At 36.5% G+C, this 16,428-nt stretch overlaps 1 protein-coding gene across 1 annotated transcript in view; it reads left to right on the plus strand.

Annotated features, from left to right (window-relative positions):
• COL14A1 (collagen type XIV alpha 1 chain) overlaps positions 1–16,428 on the plus strand; it is a 274,304-nt gene that overhangs the window by 7,160 nt on the left and 250,716 nt on the right. Inside the window, exon 3 of the mRNA XM_044684203.1 lies at positions 14,081–14,191. Coding sequence (XP_044540138.1) covers positions 14,081–14,191 — 111 coding nt within the window. The remainder of the gene's footprint in view (positions 1–14,080; positions 14,192–16,428) is intronic.

Consider the following 16,428-nt stretch of genomic DNA (forward strand, 5'->3'; position numbering starts at 1 on the left):
AGTGAGAACTTTAGGCTTGGTGGCTTAGCATGGTGGATAGTGGGGAGGTATTGCACTTGCACTTTTCAGATGGCATGTAGATAGTCAACTCAGCAGGCTGAGAAAGTTGACCTTGGCCAAACTAGAAATCATGTTATTTCCATGCCTGAGTCTAGAAGAAATTTGCGGGTAAGAAAATAAACACAAGAATTTCAGAAGGGGTTTTCTTGCTCTTTTGTTTTGAGTCCCTTTCTTTCTCTTTACTACCAGGCAGTGGTATAATTAATTTTTTGACGTCCAAATAATTTACTTATTTATTTTTAAAGAGACCCCTCTCTAACCCATGAGGTCTATAAGTATCCTGGTCACGTATCTTGTAGCACCAATTTCTTTCCTGGATCTCTTACTAAGGTTACTACTTATTACAGCTAAGGTTGCTGTAGTCTTAGCTATGTATGTCCCATTATGGCTATGTATTGCTTGTTACATCATTTATTCCCTAAACCAGAGGAGACATTACAGATTTTTTTGCTGAGCTTTTGGGGATTGGCTCTGAAGTGCTGTTCCAAAATAAACTCTAACAAAGTTTTAGACATGTCTTTTAAGTAAATATTAAGCATACATGTTTGTTTGTTTTAAAAATTAGCTACTCCTTGACTGATCCCTATAAATAAAAAAAAGGCAAAAACTGGAGAAGCTGCGAAGAAAGCTACAAATGGTTAGACAACAAGGTCTTTGAGAAGTATTCAGTCTGGAGAAGAGAAGTCAGAGGCTTGATTTAATAATAGCTTTCAGGTATACAAGTGGACTTTGAAATCCGCTTTGTACTGATTTGAAAAGATGTTAAATGGTCCCACTTGAAACAATATTGCATGTATTTTCTGGTAGAAATAGAGGCAGAATTTACATAGTTAGAGAGTGCTTAGGGTGGGATTATCAAGATGGTGAAGGAATTTAAAACCATAAATGAAGACCAGTTCAAGAAACTAGAGGGGAGAAACTTAGTAGAGGCCTACGGAAGTACAATGCCCACCTACATGGGTGTGTGTGGAAAGAATATCTATTTTGGGTATAAGGGTTAGACTAGTTATCTATCAGATTTCTTCTAGTCCCTAGATTTTATGTTTCTATCTTTAATGTCTACATAAAACAAATGATTAATATTTCTCTCTTCCCACTTACCTGAAATCTCTCAGGCTACACAATATTTTTGCATGGTCTCCCTTTGATCAAGTTTTATATTTACAAGTGAAAATGACAATAACAGCAATAAATTTTTAGACCCCAGATTAAGAAAGACTAGATTAGATGATCTCTAAAGTCTCTCCAAGCTCTAAATACAAGATTTTATGACTCCCAAGCTAGTTTGGTTTCCATTACATCACCCTTCAAGTTTACTAATCTCTGATAAACTAAGGTATGCCAAAAGATGACTGAGAGTGATTTAATGTGTAAAAACAGTCAAGGCATTAATCCAAGGGAAAGGGCCCTAAGTGAGAGCTTTGGGCTTGGTGGCTTGATGGGTGAAGTGATATCAAATAGAGTAATGAATGGAATCTGAATCAAAAAGATCCAAATTTGACTCTTATTTCTAATACTTAAAAGGTATGTGATTATGAGCCATTATGATTTCTGTCTCTGAGCCTCTAAAATGGTGATAATAATCCCTGCAACATTTCTCTCATGGGATTGTTTTGAGGCCTGATTCAATTGAACAAGCATCTACTACATATCAGATATGGTGGCCACAAAGTCAAAAGCAAATTTATCTCTGCCCCCAAGAAGCTTATGCTCCATTAGGGATATACAGCATAAATAAATGCAGAATCTGCATAAATTAAATCCAGAGCGATTCCAGTGGCAGATTATAACCACAGTACAAATCAGGAAGGGCATCTGGGTGGTGGCACTTGAGATAAGCCTTGATGAGAGTTCCAATGAGATAATGCTTTTGAAGCATTTGTCCATTGCAAGGCACTGAATAAATGCCAGTGATCATTTGTTTCTTTTAGGGGTATAACTGGATTATTTGACTTCTTCGATCAGCGTGGCTTAAATCAGTAAAGCATATGTAATATACTTTATATATATATATATGTATACCATATAATTATACATTATGTTTACATATATTTATATATAATTATAAATTTATATTTTACATTTATATATAATTATATATTATATTAATATACATTAGTCATTTATATACATATATAATGAAATTATTTTGTGCTCTTTGTTTCTAGATTTGCTGAGACAACTCATGTAAAAAAAGTTGGAGATAAGATGAAGAGTTTTCAAGGCAAGACCTGGTTGTGGCTGCTTCCAGTTTTGGGGGCAATCGTTCATTTCTCCAGTTCTGTCAAGGGTCAAGGTAATCAAAAACTTTATGAAATTCTTTATTGTCAGCTAAATCTTAGCACACACACACACACACACACACACACACTCCTCTTTCCATGTTTGTCTGTTTTGTTTGCCCAACTGTTTTTATTAAGCATCTTCTGTATTCTTGGATGTCATTTACACTATTGAAATGTATTCCCTGCCTACCCCCACCTCCCCAATGCCACCCCCTCTCCACAGTGGTAGGGACTGAATAAAACAGATTTTTACAGGTTAGCGGCTTTTGGGGTGGATACTAACCAAAGCCAAAAAGGAATGATCCAGCTTCTTAACTACTAATAAAAGTAATGTTACCAGTGATTAACTAATATGTAACTATGTTATATAATGATTTAGTAATATAATGTGTCACTAGTTACATAGTAGTAGTTAATTTGTAAGTTATTTGTAATTTGTAAATTTGTACAAAAAATTATAAATAATATTAGTTACAATTTGCTGAGCAGCTCAGAGTTAGGGATATTTCCAACTTGACATTGCAACTGAAACCTGGAGAGTGTTTCTGGCAGGAAGGATGTCCTGCTTGAATACATGGAGGTGGGAGAAGGCTGAGAAGATTAGGGGATCACCAGTAGTCTGGAATATGATCTGGCAAGGATATGGAATGTGAGAAAGACTAATGTAGAATGAAGTGAAGAAAACAGGTTGAAGATAAATTTCTGAGGGGCTTGAACAATAAGTTCAAGCAATGCCATGGAAGGAACTGACTGGAGTCTGAATACAAATTGTGGCACCCCATTTAAAATTTTGTTTCTTCCATCCATTTTTCTCTGGTATAAGTGATATGTTTCTTCTTTTATAACATGATGAACATAGAAATATGTATTGTATGCTAACACACATCTTAGAGAGGGGGCTGGATTTGGGGGGGAGAACATGAATCAGAAAATATCAGAAAATAATTATTAAAAATTGTATTTTAGGAGTGGGGTGCAGGTAGGTGGCTCTGTGGCTTGATAGTCAAGTCCAGAGACGGGAGGTCCTGGGTTCAAATCTGGCCTCGGATACTTTCTAGCCTGTGTGACCCTGGGCAGATCACTTAACCCCAATTGCCTAGCCCTTTCCATTTTTCTGTCTTAGAACCAAAACACAGTATTGATTCTAAGACAGAAGGTAAAGGTTTAAAAAATTATATTAAATGTATGATATATATTATTAATGGCTGGTGGCTTAGTGGATTGAGAGCCAGGTTAGAAAAGGGAGGTCCTGGGTTCAAATCTGGCCTCAGACACTCCCTAGTTGTATAACCCCGAGTAAGTCACTTAACCCCCATTGCCTAGTCCTTATCACTCTTTTGCCTTGGAATGAAAATACTTAGTATTGCTTCGAAGACAGAATGTCAGAATTTATTTTCAAATTTTTAAAAATTTATTTTAAAATTGCATTATCATGTAGTCTGGAAAAACCAAACCAAATTAAACCAAACCCCAGTAGACTCAGGAGTTCCTCCAAAGTCATCAGACTGAGCTCTCGCTGTGGCAGAAGGGAAAGCACCTTGATAGCTTTTGGTCTGATGGCTCCTTAAGCTATATCTAAGCTCTGCAGTAAGAACCTTAGATCCTAACCATTCCCTTCCCTTTCCCCCTTAGAATTAGTAGGTACAGTGGATAGAATGTTGAATTTCAAGTCTGGAGACCCAGTGACAAACCTTGCCTCCAGTTTTGTGACCATGAGTCAGTCTCTCTGAGCCTCATTTTCTTCATCTGAAAAATTGGAATGATGATACCTTAGCAGCAACTCTACCGAAATAAGATGAGATAATATTTGTAAAAGTGTTATGGAAACCTTGAAACACTATGTAAGAGTAGTTATTATTAGACCCAGTGCTAAGCACCTGAAGTTCCTTTGTGTGTTAGTTATGGTGATTCACAGGACTATTGAAGGCATTTCACAGTTTGCCTTCAGGACTAGAAGATTCCAGAAGAGAACAAACTTCCTCTGTGATATTTCCAGGTACTACTGGTACCTTTCATCTACCCCTCATCTGTCTTGTAGGTACCTCATTATATATTGTCTCTCCAATTAGAAAGTCAGCTCCTGAGGGCAGAGACTATTTTTGCCTTTCTCTGAATCCCTAGTCAGGTACACAGTAAGCACTTAAATGCTTGTGATTGGTGGACTGACTGTGCATATGCCACAAATCATCAGAATTAGAACAGTCAGTTCTGGGGAGTTGGTAGGGGGACATCAGAAAGAAAGGCAAAAACATAGTCCTTACCCTTAAGGAGCTCACATTCTAATGGAGGAAATAATATGCCAACAACCACGCACATGCAAGATATTACATGAAAGTTTTGGCCAAACTAAGACCTGATTTATATTAGTTTTCTTTTTTAAAAAAGAAATCATATAGTATATGTAATGGTGATCTTGGAGAAGGGATACATGCCATTTTTCTACATGCATAGCTCTTTAAGAGAATGGGGGCAGTTTGGTGTTAGTAGAAGGAACAGTGGACCTAGACTAAGATGGCCAACATGGACTCCAGTCTGTTTCTTCTTTGTGTGGCCTTGGCCAAATTATTTTCCATCTGTTGGCCTCAATTTCTTCCATCTTTTTTGCTTTAAACTGGTGGTCTGTGAATAGCAAGCTTATTAGGAAGTTCTTGAGGGTAGAGTGTCTGGCTTCAAGACAAGAAAACTCTTCTTCCTGAGTTCAAATCTGATCCCTCAGACACTTACTAGTTATGTGACCCTGGATAAGTCATGTCACCTTGTTTACCTCAGTTTCCTCATTTATAAAATGAGCTGGAGAAGGAAATGGCAAACCACCCCAGTATCTTTGTGAACAAAATCTTAAATGGGGTAATGAAGAGTTGGACATGACTGAAATGATGCAACAGCAACATGGGCTAACTAGCCACTTACAAGGGTCGTCTACATACTAGACTCCCCTTAGACTAGGCCTTTTATATTTCAGGGAACAAATGGTCTCCTTACTTTCTCAAAGGACCAGTCTAGCCCACAAAAATAATATATCACTCCTATCCTAGACACTTAAGAAATGTTCATTGAATTGTAGTATTGCAGAAAGTCAGAGCTTGAAAGTACCTTTTGTATTATCTAATTTAACCTCCTCACTTGACAGGTGAGGGAATTGAGGTCCAGAGAAGTAGAGCATTTTTCATATGATCACACAACTAATAAGTAACAGAACAAGACTAAAGCAGATAGGACAGTGACTGAGAGCATCAGGCATAGAGTCATTAAGTCTAGTCTCAGACACTAGCTATGTGACTTCAGTCAAATTACTTAACCTCTCTGTCTGCCTCAATTTCCTCATCTCTAAAATGGAGTTTGTAATAGTACTTGTCTCCTGACATTGTTGTGAGGATAAAGTGAGGTAAGTATGATTAAAACACTATATAAATGTCATCTATTATAATCAAACCCTTTTGACTATGACTAATTTTTTTCAAACTGAAGCTAATATTTTATTGGATGGTTGTATAAATAGCCCATATTTTTAATTAAGTTCATTTAATTAATTGATTTAGAATATTTTTCCATGGTTACATGATTCATGTTCTTTCCTTCTCCTCCTTCCTCCTCACTCCCATAGCCAAAGAGCAATTCCACTCTGTTTTACATGTGTCACCATATTTTTATAGTGATTTGTGATTGGCAAAGTGCTTTCTTGCCAATGACCTTGTAAGGTAGTTAGTTGAAGTACTAGCCCATTTTACAAATGAGAAAATAGATTGTGAGGAAATGATTTGTGTTTGGTCAGATACCTAGGAATGATCCAAGATGGGTTTCGAATGCTAGTCTTCTGACTTTGATATTTTTTTGTACAAAATATTAAATGACCTCATCAAGGTCAAAAGGATTAATGCCAATTTTCATTTATACTTATAATATTCATTTTTGAAAAATTACTAATTTCCATAACAGTCAATTGACCTTGGAGAAGAGATTAGGAATCAGTTTCTTATCTTCTTTTAGCAGGGTGGAGGGAGCTACAAGGATAGGCTGTTGTAGACATCAGTACACTAGGTCACTATATTGGTAGATTTTGCTTTTAACTCTCTTTCTTTGTTATGATGATGGTTTCTTTGGGTTAGGAATTTTTTATAATATCTGGAAAAAACTGGGTTGCAAAAATGAGTCAATAATATTTCTTTTTAAAAGAACTTAATAATTTTCTATTTTTTAAACCTAATATGTATTTGTTACCATAATCCCCATAAGATAATTTTTCTGTTTAGAGGGAGGCATACTTCAGTGGTCTAAGCTCTTCAATTATTCCTCTATTTTTTTAACATCTTTCTTTCAAGAAAAGTCACTCAATGTGCTGATACTGAGAGCTCTAAAACCATGTTAGATATATGATAATGTGATTGTGTACTGAGTAATGACAGAAAGATGGCAAAGCTCTTTTCCATCAATCTGTTTATGGTTCATGCCTTGTTTAGTTTGGACAGTTACAAGAAGGAATTCCTGGAGGTAAAAGAACTGTCAAATAAAACTCATCCTTTGAATTCTAGTTAGCTCCTACTTAAAACTAAAGCCAGGTTTAGTACCACAAATACCTCACTTTCTATCTTTACACCCATCCCAGCACTGATCGTGCCAATCAGATTTAAGGGGGTATTGACAAACATGGGCATGCCCAGAGAAGAAATGTGGAAACTTAAAACCATGTTTTATAAGGATTTGGGAAATCTTGCCTTAGAGATGAATTTGTATACAACTTAAAGCACTTTGTAAACTGTAAAGGATTCAAAAGACACAAATTCTTATTCTGAAAATAAAATAAAGGACATGACAGCTTTGTTCAATTATTTGAAGGGCTCTCACTTTGGAGAGTTATTAGACTTAAAATAAAAACCCAAACTCTTAACTTCTTTCTTAGAATTGATATTGAGAATCAGTTCCAAGTCCCTGTAAGGGCTAGGCAATTGGGACTGAGTGACTTGCCCAGAGTTACACAGCTACAAAGTGTCTGAGTCCACATTTGAACCCAGGACATCCCATCTTCAGAATTAGCCCTCTATCAGTTGAACCACTTAGCTGCCTCTATTAAACTTATTTAAGCATTTTAGGGAACAAATAAGATGAATTTGTGGAAGTAATAGTGAGTTCAATTTTGGTTCAATTGAAGGAACAATTTTCTAACAATTAGAGATCCAAAAATGACATATCCTCTCTTGTGGCATAGTGAGTTTCTTGTCTTAGCAGTACTCAAGAAGAGAAGCTGGGTCACCATATGTCAGTTATGGTTAGAGAAAATTCGGAAACAAGAAAGAACAAATACAAAAAAGTAAAAGATAGAAGCCCCTATTTATAGGTCACTGTTCAGCTTTATATGTGGATGGCCTTTCCTCTAAAAACATTGTACCTCTTACCAGAATACAGCCAAGCAGAAGAGAATCAGACCAAAAGCAAGGTCCTGGTTGACTAGGGACTTTGGGATGTACATCCATTGGTTCTATACAGCCAGTCAATATCTGATTCAATGTCTTATTGTTGGCAGATTGGAACCAACTATAGAATATCTGCAAATTCTCCAAATAGGGAAACAGAGGAATTCTATTGTATATTATTATACCTTTCTAGAAGAAGGTTCCCCATTCTCTTCCAGATGGGGGGTTAACTTAGCTCTACCTCTTAAAGGTAGAAGAAAGAAATTTGACCCTTTATAACATTTCAAAGAAATAAAGTTCTGTAAAAATATGTATAATTATATATTTATATTTTCCCTCCTGAGGGAAGAAGACAACTCCTTGAGCTCCTGTAGATGTGTCTGTTAATTATTGTGATTCAAATATCCATAACCATCACCAGTATAATACACTTAAAATAATAAACTCATTCTTATCAGGTCTCTGAATGTGGCACTAATTGAATGTTATCGTAATAGAGTAACGTAAGTGATTTTGGCAAATTCATGAGAATCTGATCTAGATTTCCAGATGTGGCTTATCATTTATTTTCCAAGCAGACCTACAGCTAAAGGTGATAGCAGTTCTTTCAACTTTAAAATGGCTGAGCCCTTCAGAATCTATTTCTGATGGAAAAGTAGACAATGAAGAAGAACTTTCCTATTGTTGTATAGGATGGCATTTCAGCAGATTGACTTTTAGAAATTTTCTCTCCTACTTAATTGTGCTTCTCTTAAGCATTTTCTCATTAAAGGTTTTTGGGATAGAGAAATTATTTTCTAAATAAATGTTAATCTCTGTGAGCATCAAGCCCAGCCCTGCCACTATGAAGAGGTTAATGAAAGGGTCCTCCTTGGCCTTCCTCCCAAATTTCCCTCAGGAATGAAGTTAATATATTCTGAAGTGTGATTTGGCCCAAATCCAGAGGTGGGATCCTGACTCTACCATGCTAGGGATGAAGGTATTTTCTTGTTCTTTTTCTTGGACGTGTCAAAAGGCACATTTTACACTTTTTTTTTCTTGAAAAGGGGAAATTAGGATTTGCACAGACACTGCTTAGCATTTGAGTCGAGTCCATGTAAGCATTTGTGACTCCCCTAGGAAGCCAAATACAGGTATTTAAAGCAGTTTCTTTGTGCTCACAAGAGACACCATCACGTGCCTGGTATTAAATGAATTTTTGTTCCATGAAATAAGAGTAATTATTTTTTCACTGGCATTTACAAAGCATTTGTCAGTATTGTGGCCCCTTTCCTGGCACAGGTCCCATTAGCATCTATAGGAGAGTCTGATTTTTCAAGACATTACACGGAAAAAACCTGTCTGTATGACCATCTATGTCTTTCCATTTTTTCTTCTTTTCCTCTATCCTTGAGACAAAATACAAAGGGAAACTCTAACTAGTAGTGAGAAGTTCTGATTTGTTTGGAGCTACTCAGCCAGTATCTGTCAGAGGGGAGATTTGAGCCTAGGACTTTCTGACACCATCCACTAAATTGAACTGCTTCACATTTAAATTTCTATATTCAATAATAATAATAACAATAGACTTTATATCATTCTTTAAGGTTTGCATAGAACTTTACACAAATGCTATCATATTCAACAGACTATTTTATTCTTCTCCTAAAGCCCCATTCTGATGCCTTATCACAATATGGAGGAGACCAGAGTTCTCAGAGAATATGCTCTCAGACTACAAATATTGATAGGGATAAATGAAATACAAATCCTTTGAGATTTGGCCTGGTGATGGAATAAGTGTCTATCAACAAGGGCTCAGCTAAATACGGGGAAGCAGCACTAGAGAACTATCTGTAGGGTGATGAAGAACAAATGTATCAGCTCATTTAGCAACTTTGATCTTCATTCATGTGTAGGTAGATGGAATTGCCATTCAGAGGAAATTGTGTTCATCTAAGAGATTGTTGGCATTCAAATTAAGCCCTTACTATGTGCCAAGCACTGTGCTATGATAGGAATATAAAGAAAAAGCAAAAAGAGCCCCTGCCTTCAAGAAGTTTACATTCTAATGGAATAGAATTGGTTTATGTTAGTAACCCTAATGAGAATTGAATAAAAATGAGTATGAACCTTAGTCAGAAGAAAATGGGTTCAAGTTCTGACTCTGAAATATATTAGCTTTATGACAATGGGTAAATATTTTGTCCTCTCAGTATCCTAGGCAACTTTTTAAGACTATAACTTGTAGGTGAGTGGTCTATCTTTATCAGTGGAAGGTATTCCACACTGGAAATTCTCTACAACAATGAAATCTTTAGGTCCAAATGAAAAATGAGTAGCTCACAATGCTGTATTAACATTGCTATAATGTTATAAATGTACACAATATGTCTTGAAAGAATGAAAAGTAACACAAAGAATGAAATGAACACACCTAGACTGAATAAATGATAACTGGGAGAATAAATAACAGTGGGTTAATTAGATGACACCAGGGAATCTGCTGGGGGTTTCACTATACGTCCTTTAGATGTCAGTCAGGGTATTTGGGAAAGGAACCTACAGGAGAATTTATATTTTAAAGGTTTAATAAAACACTGGGATAGGGAGTGAAGAGAATGGGTCAACTAACTTAAGTTACTCAGGATCTCCACCCAAAAGTCCAAGAGGGAGAAATCTACTCTAATCAGCTACAAACTACCAATTGCCTTAACTCTAACCAAATCCAGGGACTGGACTGGTTGGCAAGTCCAGTTGTGTAGGATAGGGGTTCTTACATATGAGTCAGTCCAATCTAGATGATCTTTAAAATATAAACTCTCCTGTAAGTTTCTAGAGAGCTAGCTGATTTTAGAGTTAATATGACCTTGGTTCAAGTCTGCCCTCCACTTTCACTGGAGTTTTGATGGTCTGCTATTAAATCTGATTAAGGAGAGGGAGTGAGGATTTGATCCCAATGTCCATCACTGGGCCTAAATCTCCATCAATTTTCCCCCTTCACCAAGTCTCTTGATTGTAGATGATCTCTGGTTCAATCAGGATCCACACCAAATGGAAAACAGTTCTCTTAATTCAGGGAGTTAGTGAGAGTCCAACTCTCTTCAACCAGGGAAAAAAGTGAGTCTTAACTGACACTTTGCCAGTATCCCAGAGTTCTGGAACTTGCCTCCCTGCCAATCAATCTTGCTCTCTGCTAACTAAAAATCCCCACAATACATATAACAATCTGTGTGTATGCTTATTAAATTTAATTTATTTATATCTTTGTTTGTTATATTAAAGTTTCCAGATATCTCTCTCCTTCCCTCCCCAGCCTGCACTAGAGAAGACATTATTTGACAAAATTTATGTAAATATGTATAAAACCTGTTATGTATATGTATATTATGCACATATAAAATATGTCATGCATATTTCTATTTATCGTTTCTTTCTCTGGAGGTGGACATTCAAAGTTATTCTTCATATATATACTTTTTCATGACTGGAATTCAAACGTATTTGGTCACTGTATTTTCTATACAAATAACTTCTGGTCATGCTATGTAACCTGAGTATATATTATCATTCTGTTTTGGTTTTGTCTTTTTAGTATATTTTCTACAAAGTTTTCATTGTTGATGGATTAATAGGTCATTTAGTATTGACGATTTGGGGGGCAGCTGTGTAGCACAATGGATAGAGCCTCAGGCCTGGGATTAGGAGGATCTATGTTAAATCTGGCCTCCAACACGTACTAATTGTGTGACCCTAGACAAGTCATTTAAACCAGTTTGCCTCACTTTTCTCATCAATAAAATGAACTGGAGAGGGAAATGGCAAACCACTCCAGTATCTTTGCCAAGAAATCCCTGAATGGGGTCATGAAGAGTCTGAAATGACTAAACAACAACAACTTCACCCTACAGGAAAGCTCAAATGAAATAGTCACATTTATAGAGCTCTTTAAGTGATTTCTTCACAGGCCACTTAGCTCCCTTTCCTAGTCCTTGCCCTTCTGTCTTAGAGTTGTTACTAGAACAGAAGGCAAGAATTAAAAAAAAAATTAACAATTTGAAAATCAAAGTTTCTAGAGAGCTAGCTGATTTTGCTAGCTGATTTTAGAGTTAATATGACCTTGGTTCAAGTCTAACATGTCACATGTATAGACTTGTTGATCCTGGGTGAATCACTTTACCTCTCAGTGGCCCATGCAACTCTCTCTATGAATTACAGAGGAGTTGCTAATCTGCATTGAAATAAGGAGTTTCCTCATTAGTAGTTAGTTCCCTAAATTATTAAATCAAAGATCTAATGCAAAAAAGGAAAAAGATAGAAAATAAGTACAAAAGTACATTCACTTGTGCAAAAATGCTATGCAGAATTCTAATCTTTAAACTGATAACCTTGACTGCTTTCATCCACAAGGAGACAAAGAGTGTCTTTGAAAATTCCAAGGCATTTTTAACATTAATGAAGTCACCAGAACATAGCACATCTCAAGGGCCCTTCAGGTTGGCTGACTCTATGTTGCTGTGGGCCATTCATTTTTACATTTCTGAAAAACCATTCAATGAGCTCTAAACACTGATTGCAATCAGCTCACTGACTCAATTTGTTTTCAAGAATGTGTGTGTGTGTGTGTGTGTATGTGAGTGTGTGTGTGTGTAAGTTTGTGTTTGCAGGAAGGGAACTTTTCTTCAACCAATAATAAAATACATTGTAAAATGAATTCCCTCTTCAGGTTCTTGAACACATATTTGTAATTCTTAGGTTTTGGTCTAGATGTGATTTCATCAATGTTGAGAACTGTCGGTGGGGAAACTATTGATGTAGATGGGAACTCATAAGATTGTTTCCTGGGACAAGTTAAGAGACTTGCCTATATTTACTTGGGGTAGCTCATTGGCAGGGAGCCTGGAGTCAGGAAGACTCATCTTTCTGAATTCAAATCCAGCCTCAGATATTTACTAGCTATGTGACACTGGGAAAGTCACTTAACCCTATTTACCTCAGTTTCCTCTTCTGCAAAATGAGCCGGAGAATGAACTGGAAAACCACTCTAGTATCTTTACCACCAAAACCCCAAATGGGGTCTTGGAGAATCAGACAGAGCTGAAGAGAACAAAAACAACTACTAACACAACAAATATTTGTCAGATGCAGGTCTTGAAACAAGATAGGTTCATCTTCTACCCATTATGTTGTTAAATACACTTTATAGATACAACAAAAATTTGCTAAGTAACTACTATGCATAGAACACATACTAGGGAGGAAGCATAGTTTATGTGAGAAGTGGAATACAGTGCTACAATAGATTACAATCGAGTAGGGGCAGCAAGATGGCACACTGGATGGAGTACTGGTCCTAGAGTAAGGAAGACTCATCTTGAGTTCAAATCCAGCCTCAGACACTTACTAGCAAACCACTTAGTTTTGTTTGCTTCAGGTTCCACTTCTGTAAGATGAGCTTGAGAAGCAAATAACAATCCATTCTACTATCTGCCAAGAAAATCCCAAATAGGGTCACAAAGAGCCTGGCCTCAGATACTTACTAGCCATGCAACCCTGAGCAAGTCACTTGACCCTGTTTGTCTCAGTTTCCTCATCTGTAAAATGAGCTGAAAAAGGAAATGGTAAACCACTCCAAGAAAGTCCCAAATGGAGCCACAAAGAATTGGACATAATGAAACAACATTAGTAATCTAGCAGATTGATAAAACAACAAAGCTCCATTAGCAGTTTACATCAGTAGTTTGGTGTGTGTCCAAAATACCAGATCTGATGAACTATACAGCTATTACTTTATTTCCGTGTCCAATTGACTAAAAGAGGCCAAAGTTTTTCCCTTTTAGATGATTAGTATTTTTTATTGTCATTGTGAGAAAGCAAGTCAAAATAAGAGCAAAAGTTCTTTCAGCCCTAGTTTGGTATAAGCAAAAGTTCTTGTGTGGCTATTGGCATAACTATTGCACTCTATTATAAGCTGATATGTACCAAACACTGGTATGTTGGATGCCATTTTATTCAATGCTTGGTCATTTTAGATAGGTAACTGCTCATTGTAAGAGGAAAGGATTCATCTGACTGCATGCTGGGTTCTTTCTCACACTACTGATGGTTTTCTGTTGGTTTATTTGGAGAGAATGTTATCCTTACTTTTTTATTCATCTGAGAAAGGAACCTTGAATAGTCAATACAATTGAGAATAAACATTCATCTTTCTTTGTGCATTTCCATAAAACATTCCCCCAATATTTAGATGAATTGAGTTAGTTTTCCTAGCTCAATTTCTCTGCAAGTCCTAGAACTTTTGTGCCAATAAATATTCCAAAGCATGCATATGGGTGTGTTAAATTTTAGTGGCTTAGAAAAGGTAATATGGAATTATCCTTTTTTCATGAGCTGTCAGAGGGTATTAAATTTTCAAGCTTATTCATCACTGAGTTATTATCTTTCTACAGTATATAAATCATTCTAGATTAAAGACTATAGAGTATAACTACTTTTATATGGATTTGAAAGCCATTGTGATTTTTTTAAAGTATAGATCATAGTATAGCATGTTCATCATATTGTGCCCTTTTTTTGGACTGGACTTGTGATTTCATCAGTGTAGGGAGTATCCAGTGAGGTGCTTCCTTTACCAGTACTGATCCAAACTGGCTTAGAGCATTACCTGGGGATTCTAAAATATGTGACACACCTTAATTTATACATCCTGTTAACTGTCAGAGAAAGCATCTTCTTGATCAGGAAGAGGGTCAAAGGATCTTCCTGAATCAATCCATTGTCCACTATGTCACCTGCTTCTGATGGCCTACATATAGCATATGGGATGTCATGTACTGTCCCTTTAAGCTACTGCTCTGTCCACATGTAGTAGTTTGGAAAAGATAGAAAAAGTCTTTATTTTTTTTAATGTGAGAAAAGAGTTCTAGTGACTGTAAGGATGTAAGATATATTTGCTGTTAAAACAACTTTTTGATACCCAAAATGAGTTAGAAAAGATCAACAGTGTTTTAATAAAAACTATAAACATTGTATAGATACATAATATATAATTAATATATAAATATATAGGAAATAAGTAAAAACAAATTTCAAATGAGATTTGAGCAGTTTTAGAAAGAAAGCAAATTGTGGAGCAAATATAAAAGCTAGCTTTTATATTTATTTTATATATTATATATTGTATACATTATTTTATATTTCTATAAAAACAAACTCAAATCCCCCCTTTAGATGGTGATAGAAGTGGTAAGGTTGGAAGTTAAGCAGGAACAGGACTCAGGGAAAGGTTCTCACTGACAGATAGCTTTAGTGTCTCAAGCAGCTCTGTTGGAATATCTCTTAGTCAGCAGCAGCAGGATATACAGGAACAAGTAGTTGGTAAGATGGATCAGAAGAATAGCCACAGGAGAGGGAGAATAGCCTATCTCACAAGGTCCACCCAAGGAGATAAGACACACTCAACCTACTGCTTCACCTGTCTCTTAGAAGAAGCCCTGTCACTTCCCTAGAATTCTGGTATGTTTCTATTTCTGCCTTTTCAGCAGCTTTTGTTCCTGCTCTTTCCTTATTTCCTTATAACACCTATCACACTAAATATTGCTCTGGTGCTCGGCTCAGCCTAGCAAGGTTTGTTAACCCTTGACCAGAGGACCCTCGTGGCCTCCTCCAAGAAGGGAAAACCTTTCTGAAACTAATCTCTCTCCAGATACCAGGAAAGGAAGGCCAGCTACTCACTCACCCAAGAGGCAGTCCAAGTCCCAAGTTACCGCCAGGAGGCAGGTCACCAGTCGCAGGTCACCAGTCGAAGACAACTGAAGAAGATCAGGACTTTTAGTCCTTTTTGTTCCTTCCCCTCTTCACAGGGGCCAATCACAGCTTCCAAATTGCATAGCACTGCCTAGGGGGACAGTGTCTGTGGGATCCACTTCTCACCTCTGAACTTGTTAACTCTTATCATAGACCTCTGAAGGTGTCAACTTTTATCTTAGGATTTACAAGTTTCTGATTGAGTTATCACCCACTTTAGCAAATTACTTGCTTTGATAATGATTACTTAGTGTTAAGTGGGGGTGCTTTGAGTTCTGGAGTTATCACTCATTTTAGCAAGTGACTTGTGAATTCTCTTCTTTAAGTAAGTGACTTGTGAATTCTCTTATTTGATAACTTACAAAGTGTTAAGTAGGGGTGTTCTCAGTTTTGGTTGATCAATTTAAAAGTTGCTGATGATAGACAAAGAAAGTCTGATTCACACTTCACATGAGTAAGGAGAAACTAATTTAAGAACACAAAACAAGATGTTAAATCATGTGAGGACTTAGAGCTTCAAGGGATTATGGTACTCATGTGTACATTACTCAGTACTATGTCATATATATCATTATATATTTATGTCTAAGATGTGTAAAATTCATAAACATTTGGAGATTGAAGTATGATTGTAAAAGGATCATCAGTTTCATTGGAGAAGTTTGGATGGTTGTTAACCTTTAATGTTAAAAGTCACTAAGAGTCAGAAGGTTTTTATTTTATCCATTGACAGGAGGTAACCCTGAAAGACAAACCTTATGAGAAGAATTGAAAGGAGAGGGAAGCTGCAGAAAAGCTGTTTAGCTGGAGTTAGCAGTTAGAAGCAGTGAGCTAAAAGAAGTCCTGAGTTAAGTGAACAAGTAGATAGGTTTGGAAAGATCAGAAATAGC

Source organism: Gracilinanus agilis, chromosome 1 (genome assembly GCF_016433145.1).
Source record: "Gracilinanus agilis isolate LMUSP501 chromosome 1, AgileGrace, whole genome shotgun sequence".
NCBI classification, from domain to species: Eukaryota; Metazoa; Chordata; class Mammalia; order Didelphimorphia; family Didelphidae; genus Gracilinanus; species Gracilinanus agilis.